This window comes from Eptesicus fuscus, chromosome 4, assembly GCF_027574615.1.
Source record: "Eptesicus fuscus isolate TK198812 chromosome 4, DD_ASM_mEF_20220401, whole genome shotgun sequence".
NCBI classification, from domain to species: domain Eukaryota; kingdom Metazoa; phylum Chordata; class Mammalia; order Chiroptera; family Vespertilionidae; genus Eptesicus; species Eptesicus fuscus.
Genome location: NC_072476.1, coordinates 11,787,260 through 11,801,771, shown reverse-complemented (window position 1 = coordinate 11,801,771; position 14,512 = coordinate 11,787,260). Strand labels below are relative to the sequence as shown.

General features: G+C 52.7%; 1 protein-coding gene across 10 annotated transcripts in view; it reads right to left on the bottom strand.

The window, feature by feature from the left end:
* Nucleotides 1-14,512, bottom strand: part of TSC2 (TSC complex subunit 2) — a 36,569-nt gene that overhangs the window by 19,609 nt on the left and 2,448 nt on the right. For 6 of the 10 annotated variants that reach the window (XM_054714604.1, XM_054714606.1, XM_054714605.1 and 3 more), the window contains exons 3-17: nucleotides 13,899-13,985; nucleotides 11,520-11,630; nucleotides 10,480-10,624; nucleotides 9,311-9,428; nucleotides 8,852-8,900; nucleotides 8,340-8,465; nucleotides 7,917-7,990; nucleotides 6,658-6,784; nucleotides 5,731-5,874; nucleotides 4,729-4,866; nucleotides 4,071-4,174; nucleotides 3,502-3,583; nucleotides 2,265-2,420; nucleotides 1,673-1,804; nucleotides 272-394 (exon numbers count right to left, since the gene is read on the bottom strand). In XM_054714604.1, coding sequence (XP_054570579.1) covers nucleotides 272-394; nucleotides 1,673-1,804; nucleotides 2,265-2,420; nucleotides 3,502-3,583; nucleotides 4,071-4,174; nucleotides 4,729-4,866; nucleotides 5,731-5,874; nucleotides 6,658-6,784; nucleotides 7,917-7,990; nucleotides 8,340-8,465; nucleotides 8,852-8,900; nucleotides 9,311-9,428; nucleotides 10,480-10,624; nucleotides 11,520-11,630; nucleotides 13,899-13,985 — 1,716 coding nt within the window. The remainder of the gene's footprint in view (nucleotides 1-271; nucleotides 395-1,672; nucleotides 1,805-2,264; nucleotides 2,421-3,501; nucleotides 3,584-4,070; nucleotides 4,175-4,728; nucleotides 4,867-5,730; nucleotides 5,875-6,657; nucleotides 6,785-7,916; nucleotides 7,991-8,339; nucleotides 8,466-8,851; nucleotides 8,901-9,310; nucleotides 9,429-10,479; nucleotides 10,625-11,519; nucleotides 11,631-13,898; nucleotides 13,986-14,512) is intronic. The other 4 variants (XM_028152963.2, XM_028152964.2, XM_054714609.1 and 1 more) reach the window with 1 other exon arrangement.

The window sequence follows — 14,512 nt, the reverse complement described above, 5'->3', positions numbered from 1 at the left end:
CTGTGACACCCTTTCTCTGTCCCCATCCCAGGCCACTGTGTGACTCAGACTGACATGCCACAGAAGCTCTCAGGCTGCAGGCAAAGAGAAGGGCAGCAGGTGCCACAGCTGGTACTAACGGAGGGGACAGTCTGATGGAGGACCCACCCCCACCCCCCACGGACATTTGCCACCAAGTCTCCTGTTTGAGGTCACTATACCACCACGACTGAGGCAGCTGCTGGGCCCCCCGGGGAATCTACCTCAGGCCAGCCCGGCAGCCCCATCATACCTGCAGCCGGATGCTACTGGCAATAGGCAGGGTATAGCTGTGCTTATAGTGGAGCTGGATGTGATTGACGAGCATCTCGTACACACGCATAGCGTGGCTGGCAGGCAAGGTATACAGCTTGGTCTGCAGAGAAAGTATGCTGGTCACCAGGAGGGCAAGAGGCCACAATGCAGCCAGGGAGCTGTCACCCTGGCAGCCAGGAGGAGAGAAACCAGAACAAGCTTTAGAGGCAACTGGGTAGCATCTACCATTTAAAATGCATGAACACTTCAAAGTCTCCAGGACTTTGCCCCTCAGACATCCCCACACGCAGGCATGCAGTAATAGCAAAAAATCAGAGCCAGCCTCGTCCCTATCATCCACAGGGAACCAGTTACTAAACCAGGAAAGTCCATCCAGCAGAGTGCCACACAGCCGTGTGTGAGAGGAGACCCTGCGGGCTGAAAGAGCACACTCAACACCACACAGCAGAGGATAAACCAGGGCAGGACAAGCACGCAGGATGCTCTGTGAGGGGTATAGGCCAGTGGTCGGCAAACTCATTAGTCAACAGAGCCAAATATCAACAGTACAACGATTGAAATTTCTTTTGAGAGCCGAAAACCGACTTCTGCGCATGGGCCACGAAGTTTCAATCACACTGTACGTGCGCGCCCGCATGTGGTATTTTGTGGAAGAGCCACACTCAAGGGGCCAAAGAGCCGCATGTGGCTCGCGAGCCACGGTTTGCCGACCACTGGTATTGGGTATCTTTTTTTTTTTTTTTTTAATTGAGTTCAGAGAGGAAGGGAGGGATAGATAGAAACATCAACAATAAGAGAGAATCATTGATCGGCTGCCTTCTGCACACCTCCTACTGGGGAATCAAGCCTACAACCCAGGTATGTGCCCTGACCAGGAATCGAACTGGTGATCTCTTGGTTCATAGGTCAACCCTCACCCATTGAGCCACATCAGTCGGGCATAGGTGTCTTTTGAAGTGATAAAGGTGTTCTAAAAGTGTCTGTAGTGATGGCTACACAACTCTGTGAATACACTGAAAACCACTGAATCGTACACTTTAAACAGATGAATTGTATGGTATGTAAATTATATCTCAATAAAGCTTTAATAAAATCAAACAACCATGGGGACAAATGGATGGCAGCCCTTCCCTCCTCTACTGCTGGGAGAGCTGAGGGCATTGTTGGGCAATGACTCAGGAATGGCTCTGCACAGTATGGCCCTGACCAGGCTGAGTCCACTCCTCTCCATGCTGTGACAAGTTAGAATCACACCCAGGCTGCCCTCTTTGACCCCCATGGAGCCCAGTTCTCCCAGGAGATGTGTCCCCTAAAGATCAGCACTCTAACAGACACAGCTGGTCATCACACACCCCCCCCCAGAAGAGTGGAGGCCCACCTGAAGGATGACCAGAAGCCCCAGGACAGCCGTCTTCACATCCTCCAAGGAGGCAGAGTATGCCTCCATGTCTCTTTCCTCCAGCTCTGGGGGCGGAGAGAGGGAGCGGGCAATCACCTTTGGAGAGAAGATCTGTATTTAAATCCCGGTTCCAGGCTCCCAGAAGTAGCACCCATTAAATTCCGAACTTTTCCCCAGCATGTACTTTCTCCTTTATTTCTCAAAAGGAGAGACGCACTTTATGCACCTGAGGAATCATTTAGACACTGTGGTGCATTTCAAAATTAAAAGGAAGGATGCTAGCTGTGTAGGCAGACCATGGGCCAAGCCCCACCCCAGCCCGACTTGGGCTACCACCAAGCCGCTCCCCAGGCCCCGGGCAGCAGGACACTGCTGAGCAGCAGCAGGCCCGGCAGATCTTCAGACAGCGCCCATCCCTGCTGGGAGGGAAGCCCTGCCTCTGAGAGACCCAGCCAGTCATTCTGCAGAGGATGGGACAGAGTCCAGAGCATGCTGCTGCATGCAGGGCCTTGCCCCAAACAGGAGGGGTCCTTCTGGCAGCCCAGGGACCCGGAGCCCCAGCGGCTCTCACTTTCTCAATGATGTCCAGCAGGCTGTTGAAGTGGTGGGTGTGGCAGCCTTCGGCCAGGTCCACCAGCAACTGGGTGGCCAACTTCCGGACCTGATAGTCTCTGTCCTCAGGGATGTGGGAGAGCTGTGAGATGACCACCGTGTTGATGAGCTCCTCCTACAGCAAGCACAGTGGAGTGAGGGGAGCTGCCTGCGACAGAGGCTGGAAAGCAGCTAAGGGACCACTCCAAATGGGAAAATGCATGGCAGCGATGGGTCAGCGCTGCCAGAGTCCCTTCCAGGGTGCTCTGCCTGGCCCCTCAGTTCGGGAGAATGGCAGTGGCTACATGACGGCCCAGCATAGGCACAGCTTAGGCACAGGCCCTCAGGCTCAGACATGATGCAACAGTGAATGTCCTCACTTGCTCTTTGTCATTGACCATCACAATTAACATAATCTCACATGGAAGGCCCTCTGTGTGTGCGTCTGGGGTATGAAGGCCTTGTCCCTAACATCACGGAGTCCACCTTAATAGGACAGCATGACGAGAGCTTTCGGGAAGGCAGGGCAAGACTGACCCTGACGTGAGGGACCCGAGCACCCAGAGCGGCTTCCTCGAAGAGCGGCACTAAGCTGGACTCTGAGGGAGGCTGGAATGCCAAGACACAGAGACTCAGGGAAAGGGAAGCTGGGAGGGGAGGAGGAGCACCGGAACGCCCGGTGTGCTGAAAAGCAAGGGCAACACACAGAGCCTGAGGTGCATCTGCTGGGGGAAAGAGCGTGGCGGGCAGGCTCTGGCCACAAACCCAGTGAAAGATGGGCTGGAGGGAGAAACTGGCAGTAGAGACAGGCAGGGCCTGGCACTACTCCAGCAGCTAGTGGTCGGGCTGGGGTCCAGAGGGTGAGGGTGATTACAAAGACAAAAAGAAAGAAAACAGCCCCATGCAAGACTCTGCAAAAAACTCTTTAACAGGACAGGAACTGTGCCCTCCTGCCTGCTCAGCCACACCTCTGAGCCCAGCACAGGCCTGGCAGAGGATACCATGGATATATGGATGGATGGATGGGTAAACAAACAAGGGAGAAACAGACAAAGCCTATTGAGAAGAACTGTCACAAAGGAGTGTGTCAGATCCCAAGTCCCAGGCAGATCCTGGAGGCTCTCAGTGCCCAGTGAGGGCCATGCAGGGCCTCTAGGGCCAGCCTCACCCTCACCCCTGATGCCCCAGGGTGCCCCCGCCAGCCATGGGACACACACCTCATAGAACTGCCTGTTGATGAGCAGCACGAAGGACAGGACGTCCAGCACCTTGATACGCACAGCACTGCGAGATTCACTCCTAGGGGCAGAGGCACACCTTCTGGGGCCTGGTGGGAGCACCACTGCCAGCCGCCCCCCTGCACCCGGCCCAGCTAACATCCCAAACTCCGAGAGCTCCCCTGGGGACCCAGACCCCAGGCCCACCGCAGGAAACTAAGCCCCCCTGCCCCAGCCTGGGTGGCAAGGCACTGACTCTATTTCTCTCTGTGTGGGGCCCAGCTTGTCAACATCCAAAGAACTGGGGAACGAGACACAGAGCTCGGCCCTCAGAGAGGCATCTTTCTATACAACCACTCCACAGCAAGAAGCAGAGGCCTCGAGATTCTGCCCTACAGGAAAACAACATTTTCCTGCTCATTGAGAATGATTACTTTCAAGAATCAGAAAGGAAAAAAAAAAAAAGAATCAGAAAGGACAGCCCTCACTCTTTGTGTCCTAGACCCCAGCCCAAGGCATAGACACAGGGTCAGGTTCCAGGGCCCAAGAGGTGTCCAGGGTCTCCCTACCTGAAGAATTTCTCCATCAGTAACTGCAGGTTGTGAATCCAGCCAACCTTTGCTGGGTGGATGGACTGAGCCCTGTAGGTTATTAAGTTTAAGAGGGAGGACTCCTGTCAAAAGAAGAAAAACCTGTTGTGAATGAGCCACTTGGCCTCTCCAGAGATTTTGTTATAAGCACACCCTGTGCTAATGGCCCAGGAGAACAGTTTGCTCAGTGAGACCAGCCACTTCAAGGCCCAGGTGGGGAGCCTACCAAGACAAAGCTTTACTGGCAGCAGCGAAAATTCACTTAAAAGCACATGTAAAGCCTTGGCATTAAGCTGAGCATTTCTGGCACAAGGACTGCCTACCGCCCAGAGAGCAGACATGCTAAGCAACAAGTCTCCACGGCGCTGGCCAGCACCTTCCTCCGCACAGGTGGGAGGAAACTGACAGTTAGGCTAGCACTGTGCTCTGAGCCACACATTGTTTTCCGACACCTTCCCAGACTTCCCTGCTGGAGTACAAATCTCAGGAGAGCAGGAGCCTTTATTTCAAACAGTTTCAGACCCACACAGCCAGGGTTCCCAGAGCTGAGCAGAACCACCCTCCCTACAAGCCTGGCGGAACTACCCTCTTGCCTGAGCAGCAAAGGCCCCACCAGGTTTTCGAGAGGTGGTCTTACAGGTCTTTGGTCTGCACATCTCTCAATGAGCTCAAAGTATCTCTCCTGTGAGCCATGGAACTCGTTCTGATCACATAGCTCTTCCACTGTGGTCAGCAGGTCATGGACAATGGCTCTGAGCTCTGGGCTCTCCAGGCTCTGCAACATAAAGGTGCAATTACACAGGAGTGACTTCTGGCTTCCCTCAAGGACTCAAGACCAGCTGCATCCAGATCCCCCCCATGCCCTTCCACTGGACAGGGGGAATGACCCCCACGGTGCTGGGACCCAGGAGGCAGCCGGGCTGTTCCTGCTCATTCACCACCCCCAGGGAGTCCTGGCTGTGCCCACACAGGGACCAGCTCCCAGTACTTCACACCTCCCCAGGCTCAAACACCTTCTGAAGACCCAGGGAATGGTCTCCAGCCTGCCACTCTGGGATGAAGCACCACCTGGCCAGCTGGTCAGTGGACAATGAGGGATGAGAGTCCAGTCTTTCCTCCCCTTGGCTGGCCACCTAAACACTGGTCCATACTAGTCCCCAGAAGACCCAGCTCTGAGCCCTTGCTAGACACGACTTTGTGATCTCTGCAGCCCCCACATCAGCATGTCACCCTTCCTGCTGTGGTCACACTGTCCTCCAATATTGTACCAAGGTTATGGCTGGCTTTCTAGATGCTGAGGGAACTGTCTTCAGGGTCCACTTCCAGGCCATAAAGGTGACCCAATCTTGATCAATGCCAGCACTGCCCCCTTGAACACCTGCTACATATTCCTGCTCCCAATGACGGAGCGCACTTGGAAAACCCAACTGTCTTTAATGGATGGCGAGTTGACACCACTGAAACTCATCAGGGAATACACCAGGCAGGCTCAGAGGGAAGGTCTTATGAGAGCTACCATTCAGGTGAGATGAACCAGCCAGCCCCACAGGTCCAGGCCCTGGTCCCCAGGGAAGGGCCCTTGGGCCTGCTTGTCCATGGTCTTGGTCCTCCCTGTGCCCAGTCTTCTCGCTGGCCTGACCTGAAGCTGCTGAAGCAGGCGTTCGATAATGTTCAGCAGAATGTCCCACGTCACAGCCTGGAGCTCCCTCTTGTACTTCTTGATGAGTCTGGTTATAGAGAGGACGATCTCATAGGACACCACCTCGTTTGGACAGGTCATGGCCTGGAACACAAGGCCCAGGGAGCAGGCAATGGTCAGCCACTTCTTGCTCACCCACAGGAAGCCCCCATCACGTCACCCATGAAACCCACGCTTATCTCTTGGGCCACCCAAGTATCATAGGAACCCAGAAGTGTTTTCTGCACTGGCTCCAAAAGGCGCGGCTCAGCTAACTTTCAGGGCCCTGACTTACTGGCCTAGAGGAGCCTAAAAGCTACCTTGATGCAAGCTATGCCCGAAGACCCCACACTCCACTGCCCAACGAGGGATGGCAGGGCAGAAAAAACAGCCCATAAGGAGATTCTTTGCTGACCCTGTACACAACACAGCTCGTCGGAGCTGCTTTCCCTGTGGGAAGATGCAGTTGGTACAATGGCCCCGCTCACCAGGGTGCTGTGATAACTACGTGAGAAACATACACAGAAAGTACTCCAAATACGACCAGGCACCATGGAAACAGAAGCCCATCACTGGCCTCCATTCTAGAGCGAGTGATATCACCAAATGAAATCCTCACCAGTTAGTGTCCCATCCCTGGTGGAACCTTGAGCAGTTCTAATGATAATTTTCAAGATACGAAATTCTTAAGATACACGATTTGCTTGAGGAAGCAACTTTCAAACAGCCCTAAACCTCATTCCCAGTTGCAAAGCAAGGGACTGGAAATATCCCCACAGCCCCTGCAACAGAACCCGTCCAATGGGTCTGTTCTAGCCAGGCAGGAAACCTGAATGAGGTGAGTTCTCTGGTTCTCACCAGCTCCTGCGGCACAAAAAAATGAGTTACCTCATAAAATGATGGCAACACAGATGTCGGGGAGTTCTTGAGAGAATGGAGTCGGTGGGCTCCCCAGAGAGCCATGCCAACAAAGAACACAGCTCCTCTCAGCAGCGGGGCATCTTCCATGTAGGCTCTGAAAATGTTCCCCAGAAAGACGAATGTGAGCAGAGCCTGGGGCCAGTGTCTGCCTGCTGCAGGGCCCAAGGGTAGGCTCAGGGTGGGCCCAGGCTCCTTTTGGCCTCCCCAGAGGTCCCTGCACTTATGGAGCAGAAGCAAAGCTGGTGAGAAGTGCTGGTCAGGGAACACAGAGGTCAGGGTCAGCAGCAACCATCTGATTCATTCACACATTGCTCACCACGGAGCCATGCTAGATACCAGGGCATGGAGGTGAAAGAGAGCTTACAGTCCAGGAGACACAGACATGAACCAAAGAGCCACGTAAGGAAATGCCAGTTTCTACCTCAAATCACAGCTAAGAAGGAAAATCACGGGATAGGAAAGCAAAACCTGCTTGGGGTGCTCAGGGAATCAACAATGGCGCCTAGATGTCAAGGAGCACCCAGAGAAGCTTAACCAAGGTGAAAGATATTCCAGCAAGAGCAAAGGACACGTGCAGAGGCCCGTGGCAAGATGGAGGGAATGAGAGGCTATGGCTGGGGCAGGGCCTGAGCACCCAGGCCTTGCTGCAGGGAGGAGTTTGGTTTTGATCTGAGAGCCCTGAGAGCCACTGTCGCTTCAAGCAAAGGATGACAGAGATCTGTGTTGGAAAAAGAACATGTGGCTGCCGTGTGGAGGAACGGACTTCAAAAGGCCAAGAGTGGGTAGAGGAGTCCATCGAGGAGATGAGAGCTGAGGGGGTGGGGTGGAGGCCCTTGGTGGACAGATGTAAGCCTCCTCTAAGGGACAGAAGCAACAGGACAGATAATGGTTTGGCTGAGAGGTGAGGGCGAGGGCCTCAAAACAGGATCAAAGGTGAGGCAGCCTCACTGGACAAGATCCAAATATGGGAGGGAGATTTCGAGTTCAGTTTTGAATGTTCTGATTTTGCCAGCAGAAGTTGAAGAGGGGAGCAGATCAGGAGCTTTAAGATGTACGCTCTAGTTTTAGCGCAAGCTTCTGGAGCAGTCACCCCAAAGGAACAGGAAACCTCCCCGTTCGCCTATACCGGGCAAGAGCCAACACAGACAACCTCCTCACGAAGGCTCTGCAGCAGCCGATCCAGCCACTTCACCCTCACCTTCTGCCCAGGCCTTAACCACACTCACCTGTCCTCCATGATGCGGCACATGTTATAGATAGCACTGTGGCCCAGGTGGGTGCCCAGGAGGTTACGCATCAGCTGGGGAACAAAACACACCAGATACCATTGGCAGATACGAGTCCCAGGACCCCACACTCCGGCCAGCCCTACACAGCCACTGCTCCAACACCCTTCATGTCCAGCCATTTTCAACCATCTCTTCCCAAACACAGAGGCCGCAGAGTTCCCAAAATGCCACCAAAACCCTGACCTCAGCTCAACCACCTTGGGGAAATGTCACTGGACTCCCCTTAACAGGCCATTGTGTGGCCATTCCAAGAATCAGATGGCCATTCATTCAAGACAAGATGGCCCTTGTCCTGCCATGTGCCTGACTTATAACTTCGCCTAGGGAAGGGCTCTCTAGGATAACAGTTCAGACCCCCACCTTCCAGCAAGGTTCACAGAGCTCCTTGACATTGATGGTGCGACAGAGAGTGACAATAAAGAGGGGGAGGCTCTCGGCTGGCAGGCAGTTGTAGCAGACCACAGCATCCAGCACCTGCAGAGACACCTGGTGGGGTGGAGAGAGGGGTCACACCAGCCCTGCCGCAACTCCTGCCCAAAGGGAGGTAACATCCCCAGCCTCCTTCCCACCCTCCTTTGGTCAGTGACTATTGCCCCTTCCCACTGCCAAAGCAGCCTCCCTCAAAAGCACAAGAGCAAGTGAGTGTCTGGGGGATACTTCTACATCCCAAACATTGTGGATCATCCCATCCTGAACTATGACCCCACAACAGAGGTCACCCAATCACCCTTACTTACAGGAGAGTGTGAGGCTCAGAGAAGCCGAGCAGCTTGCCTGGAGCCACATGGTCAGTGAGGGGACTTAATCCCAGAGCCCACCCAGACTATCCAGAAGGAGGGTGAAAGAAACTGTCTGAGAGGGCAGCTACTGACCTCTATGTCCACGGAGGACACAGTCTGCACACACAGCAGGCAGATCATGCTGTTGGAGGAAGCGCAAAGTTAACTGAAAGGCTATTTCCCAGAGGCTGCGTGGCTCCAATTTACTTTCTGATACTCCACAGAGTCAGTTACATGAGGGGCTCCTCCTCCCTAGGGCCCCACTCATCCACAGATAGGCAGGTGCTCAGGGTTGCCCCTGCCCTCATGGATTTCACAGAGCGTTTAGAAAAAATGACAAGTAAATAAAACCAGATAATATTACATCCATTAAACATAAAATACTAGGTCAAGCCTCAAAATATCAACTTAAGTAGCAGGTGGCTATGATCACTTCTAACTTCTCCATTTATTTGGTGGTTTCAACAGCTCTATTCACCCTACAGAGCTGAACTGAAGACCCAAGACAGTGGGACTAGGATCAGAGTAACGTTATTAGAATTCTTTTCTTACTGGACCATTGATGCAATATATTCATCGAGGTAACAGCTGTTGAATTTGACCAAGTTCACAAGCACCAGAAGGAATTCTGAGGACAGGCCGATATCCATCCACTGCAGGACAAACTCAGCTGGGGAGAAGAGGAAGAGAGCAATGTACTTCCTCCCACCTCCTGCCCAGGAAAACACATCCCATCCCACTCAATGCTGGAAACCCCATCTTCAGTCCCCATGCAATGACAGGCAGGTCACACATGCACAAAGTCGAGGGAGGCTCAGCTGGAGCCTGAGCAGGTCAGCAGGTCACAGACTCTGGAATTCAAATTCACCCCCCGCCCCCCCAGCATGCACTGAGGGAGATCTGGGCTGAGAATCGGTAGCAGTGCTTGTGCATCTGAGGCTCAGAGACCCCAATGCTAGAGGTGCCAGCGTCAGCAGGACACATGTTTAGGAGGCAGATTCCTGGCCCCCCAACCCCAGAAAGAATCTCTCAAAGGAGACACAAGCAATGCTTGGCATTAGCCAAGTAAACTTAGACAGCAAACCTGACCATGACCCTGTCAGCACCTGTCCTGGGGGCAAACTAACAGCTGAGGCCCTTTTCTGGCCAATACAACAGCAAGGAATTTAGTCCGATTTACTTCTTCCTCCTCCTTTCCCTCCTCCCCTGACCAGTGACATGAAATCTCAAGACTCACAGAAACCTCACACCATCAGAACAACAAGCAGAAAAGCCACCAAGGAGAGAGCTGGAGGTCAGACCCAGGGCACGAAGAGGGCAAGGAGGCAGACCCAGTGAGGCGGCCCCGGCCCCCCAGAAACCTCAGGGCACTCTGGGTACGACACAGTCTAATGCCCAGCTCAGCATCCTGCACTTCCTACAGCAGAGCTCAGACCACCTCCTGCCTGCCTGAAAGGCACATCGAAGACACATTCCCCAGGAGTTCTGAGCCAGCAGGTCTGGAGTGAAGCCCAGGACTCTGCATTTTTAACAAGCTCCCCCAGGAGATTCGGGTGGCTAGCCCAGGCTGTACATGAGTAAGCAGAGCTGTGTGGTGCAGCGCTGTCTGTAGGCCATTCCTGCAAACTGCAGCGCTCCCTCAGGGCCCCAGTGGCTTCCACATCCCAGATTAAATTTGATCACCAAGGCCAGAGAAACCTCACACCCAGTGTGGCACCCACCCAGTTCTTCTTCCAAGTAGGTAATGTGTCTCCCATTATCCGTAAGGGCCTTGAAAACTTCCAGTCTTTCGTGGAGGTCTTCATTGGAGGGATAATCCTTGATGACCTTGAAGAAGAGGGCCCTGAGAACACCCAAGCGATCCCCCTGAAGACAAAATCACAAGGTCAGCAGTCCTGCTTGGATCCCGTGGTCACCTGGGCTTTCTGGGCAGCTGGAAGGAGTCCAGGAAGTCCAGTAGGCTCCAAAACTCCCAACTCTGGGCCTTTTTCCCTTCCCACAGGAACTGGCTATGAGGGACAAACTGGGAACATCAGAGCAGCTCGGAGTAGGGCACCAGACGCACCGGTCATCTGACCAGCATGTGTGAAGCACCCACTATGTATTTGGCTGTGGGCACACAGTAGGGACAGTGCAGTTCCATACCCCCACCTCTACCACACTCACAGCCCAGGGTGGACACATTTGTGCTCACAGGACAATGACAATGACCTAACTGCACTGACGGTGATGGGGCCTCTGGGGCAGGTGGGTGTGAAGGAGTTGAGGAAACAGAGGAGGGGAGGAGCCTTCCAGGCAGCAATGGCAGAAGGTGGCCTGAGTGGTCCAGGAACAGCAGAGACCAGTGTGGCCAAAGCACAGTGAGTATGGGTGGCCCAGGGAGAGGGAACGAGGTCAGCAAGAGCAACAGTACTGTGGCTCACTCGTGCCAGGCACCGTTCTCATCATTGTGCATAAACTGCCTCATTTACTCCCTAAACATTCCAGAGGAGGAAGGAGCCATGAGCATCTTCATAGGTGAGGAGATGGAGGCTCAGGGAGCTCCAGAGACTTGCCCAGCACCCCAGAGATACAAGAGGCAAGGCCAGGATGCCCACTACGGCCGTCTAGCTACAGAGACCTTGGGAACTACAGGCCCTGGGCCTGGTGCCTTCACCAAAGACAAGAATCCAAGTGGGACCAGCAGGAGCAGTCAGTGGGTGGCCCAATATTATCCCACACCCATCCTAGCTCCACCTGAGCACAGACCCAACACCCTTACCTGTCCCTGCACGATGGCCTTCAGGAGAGCCAGTACTGCGTGGCGGGCCTCTGGGGGCCGTTCCGGCTGCAGCAGGTCTGCAACTGCCTTCCAGAGTGCTTCCACTGCATGCTGCCACCAGCAAAGAGGGGAGAGAGATTAGGGTGTGCTGGACCCCTCAACTGGAGAGCAAAGGGCAGAGCAGAACAACAGGGTCTTTTGACTTAGACCTTGCGTCATTAAAGCCCACATCTTGTATGCCTGTCACAGCCCATAGTGACCATGAGCCTGACAAGGGGAAGCTGCAAGCCACTTCAAAACCCTCACCAGTCCACAGGTTAGGGGAGGGAGAGAAGGGCAGGCAGGACAGAGAAACCGCCCAGGCTGCCTCCAGAGATCGCAGGGAGTCCACCTTAAAGCTTGCTCAGACTCTGGTGGGAAAAGCCAGTAGAAGAGGCTCAGAACAAGAAGCACCACAGTGGTCCCTGGGCCTGTAGCCTGACATAGAAATCCACCCCCTGGCTTCCCTCTGTGTAAACACACCAGCTCAGCTATGGGCCACTCAGTACCAATTCCCTTCCCCACCTCTGCTCCCTTGCTTGACCTGTCAAGAACTCTGTGCAAGCCTGGCCAGTGTGGCTCAGTGGTTGAGCATTGACCTATGAACCAGGAGGTAACAGTCTGATTCCCAGTTAGGCCACATGCCCCGGTTGCAGACTCGATCCCCAGTAGGGGGTGTGCAGGAGGTAGCCAATCAATGATTCTCTCTCAATCACTGATGTTTCTAATCATCAGTGATTAGAAACAGGAGATCCCCCTTTCCCTTCCTCTCTGAAATCAATAAAAAAAAAACCAAAAAAAACCCCACAAAACTCTGTACAAGTTTCTGGAATTTGCCTCTAAATCCACCTAGCCCATGGGAGACCTGGCTCCTGTTCCCTACAGCTACCAGTATCTCTCGTCACCTTCCCTTCTCTACATTAACCATCCCAGACTCTCTTCAACCGGGTTTTCAGCCGACTCACCCTTTCCTGAGCTCACTCCTTTTAGGAGTGGGACTAATATGTCTTTTAGATCTTGTCTGACCAACATTCTGACTAACTCAGGATATACTTGAACTTCACCTCCTTTGCCCCATACACAATATTCCTACTGATACAACAAAACGGACACTGAGCCCTAGCCAGGTTTGGCTCAGTATTACAGCGCCGGCCTACGAGTTCGATTCCCAGTCAAGGGCACATACCTCAGTTACAGGCTCGATTCTCAGCCCAGGTCTGGGTGCGTGCAGGAGGCAACCAATCTTATGTGTCTCTCTCACATCAATGTTTCTATCTCTCCCCCTTCCTTCTACTCTCTCAAAAAATCAATGGGGGGGGGGGGGGACACAAAACAACAATAACAAAAATGGACGCTGAGTTTGTAGACTATCGCAGCCTCATAGACCTATCTGTCTATTCACATGTAGCAGCTCAACCACATTTCACCTTTCTGTACCTATAAAGGTAAGTTTATGAACACAAATACCTATTTTCACTTTTTAAAAAAAGTATCTTTATGTTGAAAGTATTACTATTTTCACATTTACCCTCGGTAATGTGCAGCTTGCATGTTTCAGAGAGAGCTGCTGAGGGTGCAGTGGTCACTCTCCCCCTTAGCAGATCTGAATCTGCGAGGTGTGAGGTCCACATCTCCCCCGACTCACACAAACGCCGTGCAGGGCTAGAGCAGAGCCCCTGAAGTGCTCTAGGGCAGCTTCCAACTCAGAGCCCTGGACCTCAGGGGAGAGCCTGGGAAGCGCTGGCTGGAATAAACATGCCTGTGTCTGTAAGGCCGCTTGGTACCACCAACCACACTCCTCTCCCCGAAGACAGCCTAGTGGGCCTTGAACTGCTCTCTATGAAACCCACACTCTTCCCGGACACACCTCTATTTTTCCTTTCCCCAAATCTGTAATAAGAGGGCAAGTAAGGCCCTAACCGGTTTGGCTCAGTGGATAGAGCATCAGCCTGTGGACTCAAGGGTCCCAGGTTCGATTCCGGTCAAGGGCATGTACCTTGGTTGCGGGCACATGCCCAGTAGGGGGTGTGCAGGAGGCAGCTGATCGATGTTTCTCTCTCATCGATGTTTCTAACTCTCTCTCCCTCTCCCTTCCTCTCTGTGAAAAATCAATAAAATATATATATATTTTTTAAGTGATACCTATTAAAAAAAAAAAAAAGAGGACAAGTAAGGACATTTCTGGAAACTACCACAACCCCTTTCTCAAATCTGCTGGGAAAGCCTTAATCCCTTTGCTCTCCATCTCCACAGAGGATTGGTCCCTCAGGGTTGTGCTCAGGGCATTTCCAGAAGCTTCCCGGTCACTAAGATGAAGTAACCCAACTGAGACAGACCTACCTCTTCAAATTTTTTTGTTTTTGCGACTTCACAGATCTGCCCTATCACCCGAATGCGATTGTTGAGGCCACATTCAACACTCAGTTCCTGGAAAAAATAAAAGACAGAAAAGGGGCCGTGCTCAGGCAACTGATCTCCTAATGGCCAAGCACAGACCACCCTAAGAACTGTACCGTATTTCCCACTCTGGAGACTTGCAGCAGACCTTTCTGAAATTAGGCATTACTCCATCTCAGTGGAGTGAAAACAGACTTTTTTTTTCCCATCACTGCATTTTTTCTATTGTGATAAATTCACATCATATAAAACTCACCACTTTAAACCATACAATTAAGGCTCTGGTGGGGTAGCTCAGTTGGTTAGAGCTTCATCCCGATATGCCAAGGTTGCAGGTTCGATCCCCGGTCAGGACAAATACAAGAACTAACCAATGAATGCATTAATAAGTGGAACAACAAATCAATGTTTCTCCCCCACCCTTTAGCAATAAAAAAAATTAAATCATACAATTCATGTTTTAGCATATCTGCAATGCTTGTAACCACCTCCACTAATACAGAACATTTTCATTACTTCGAAAGGAAACCTCATACCCCTTAGCAGTCACTCTCCAT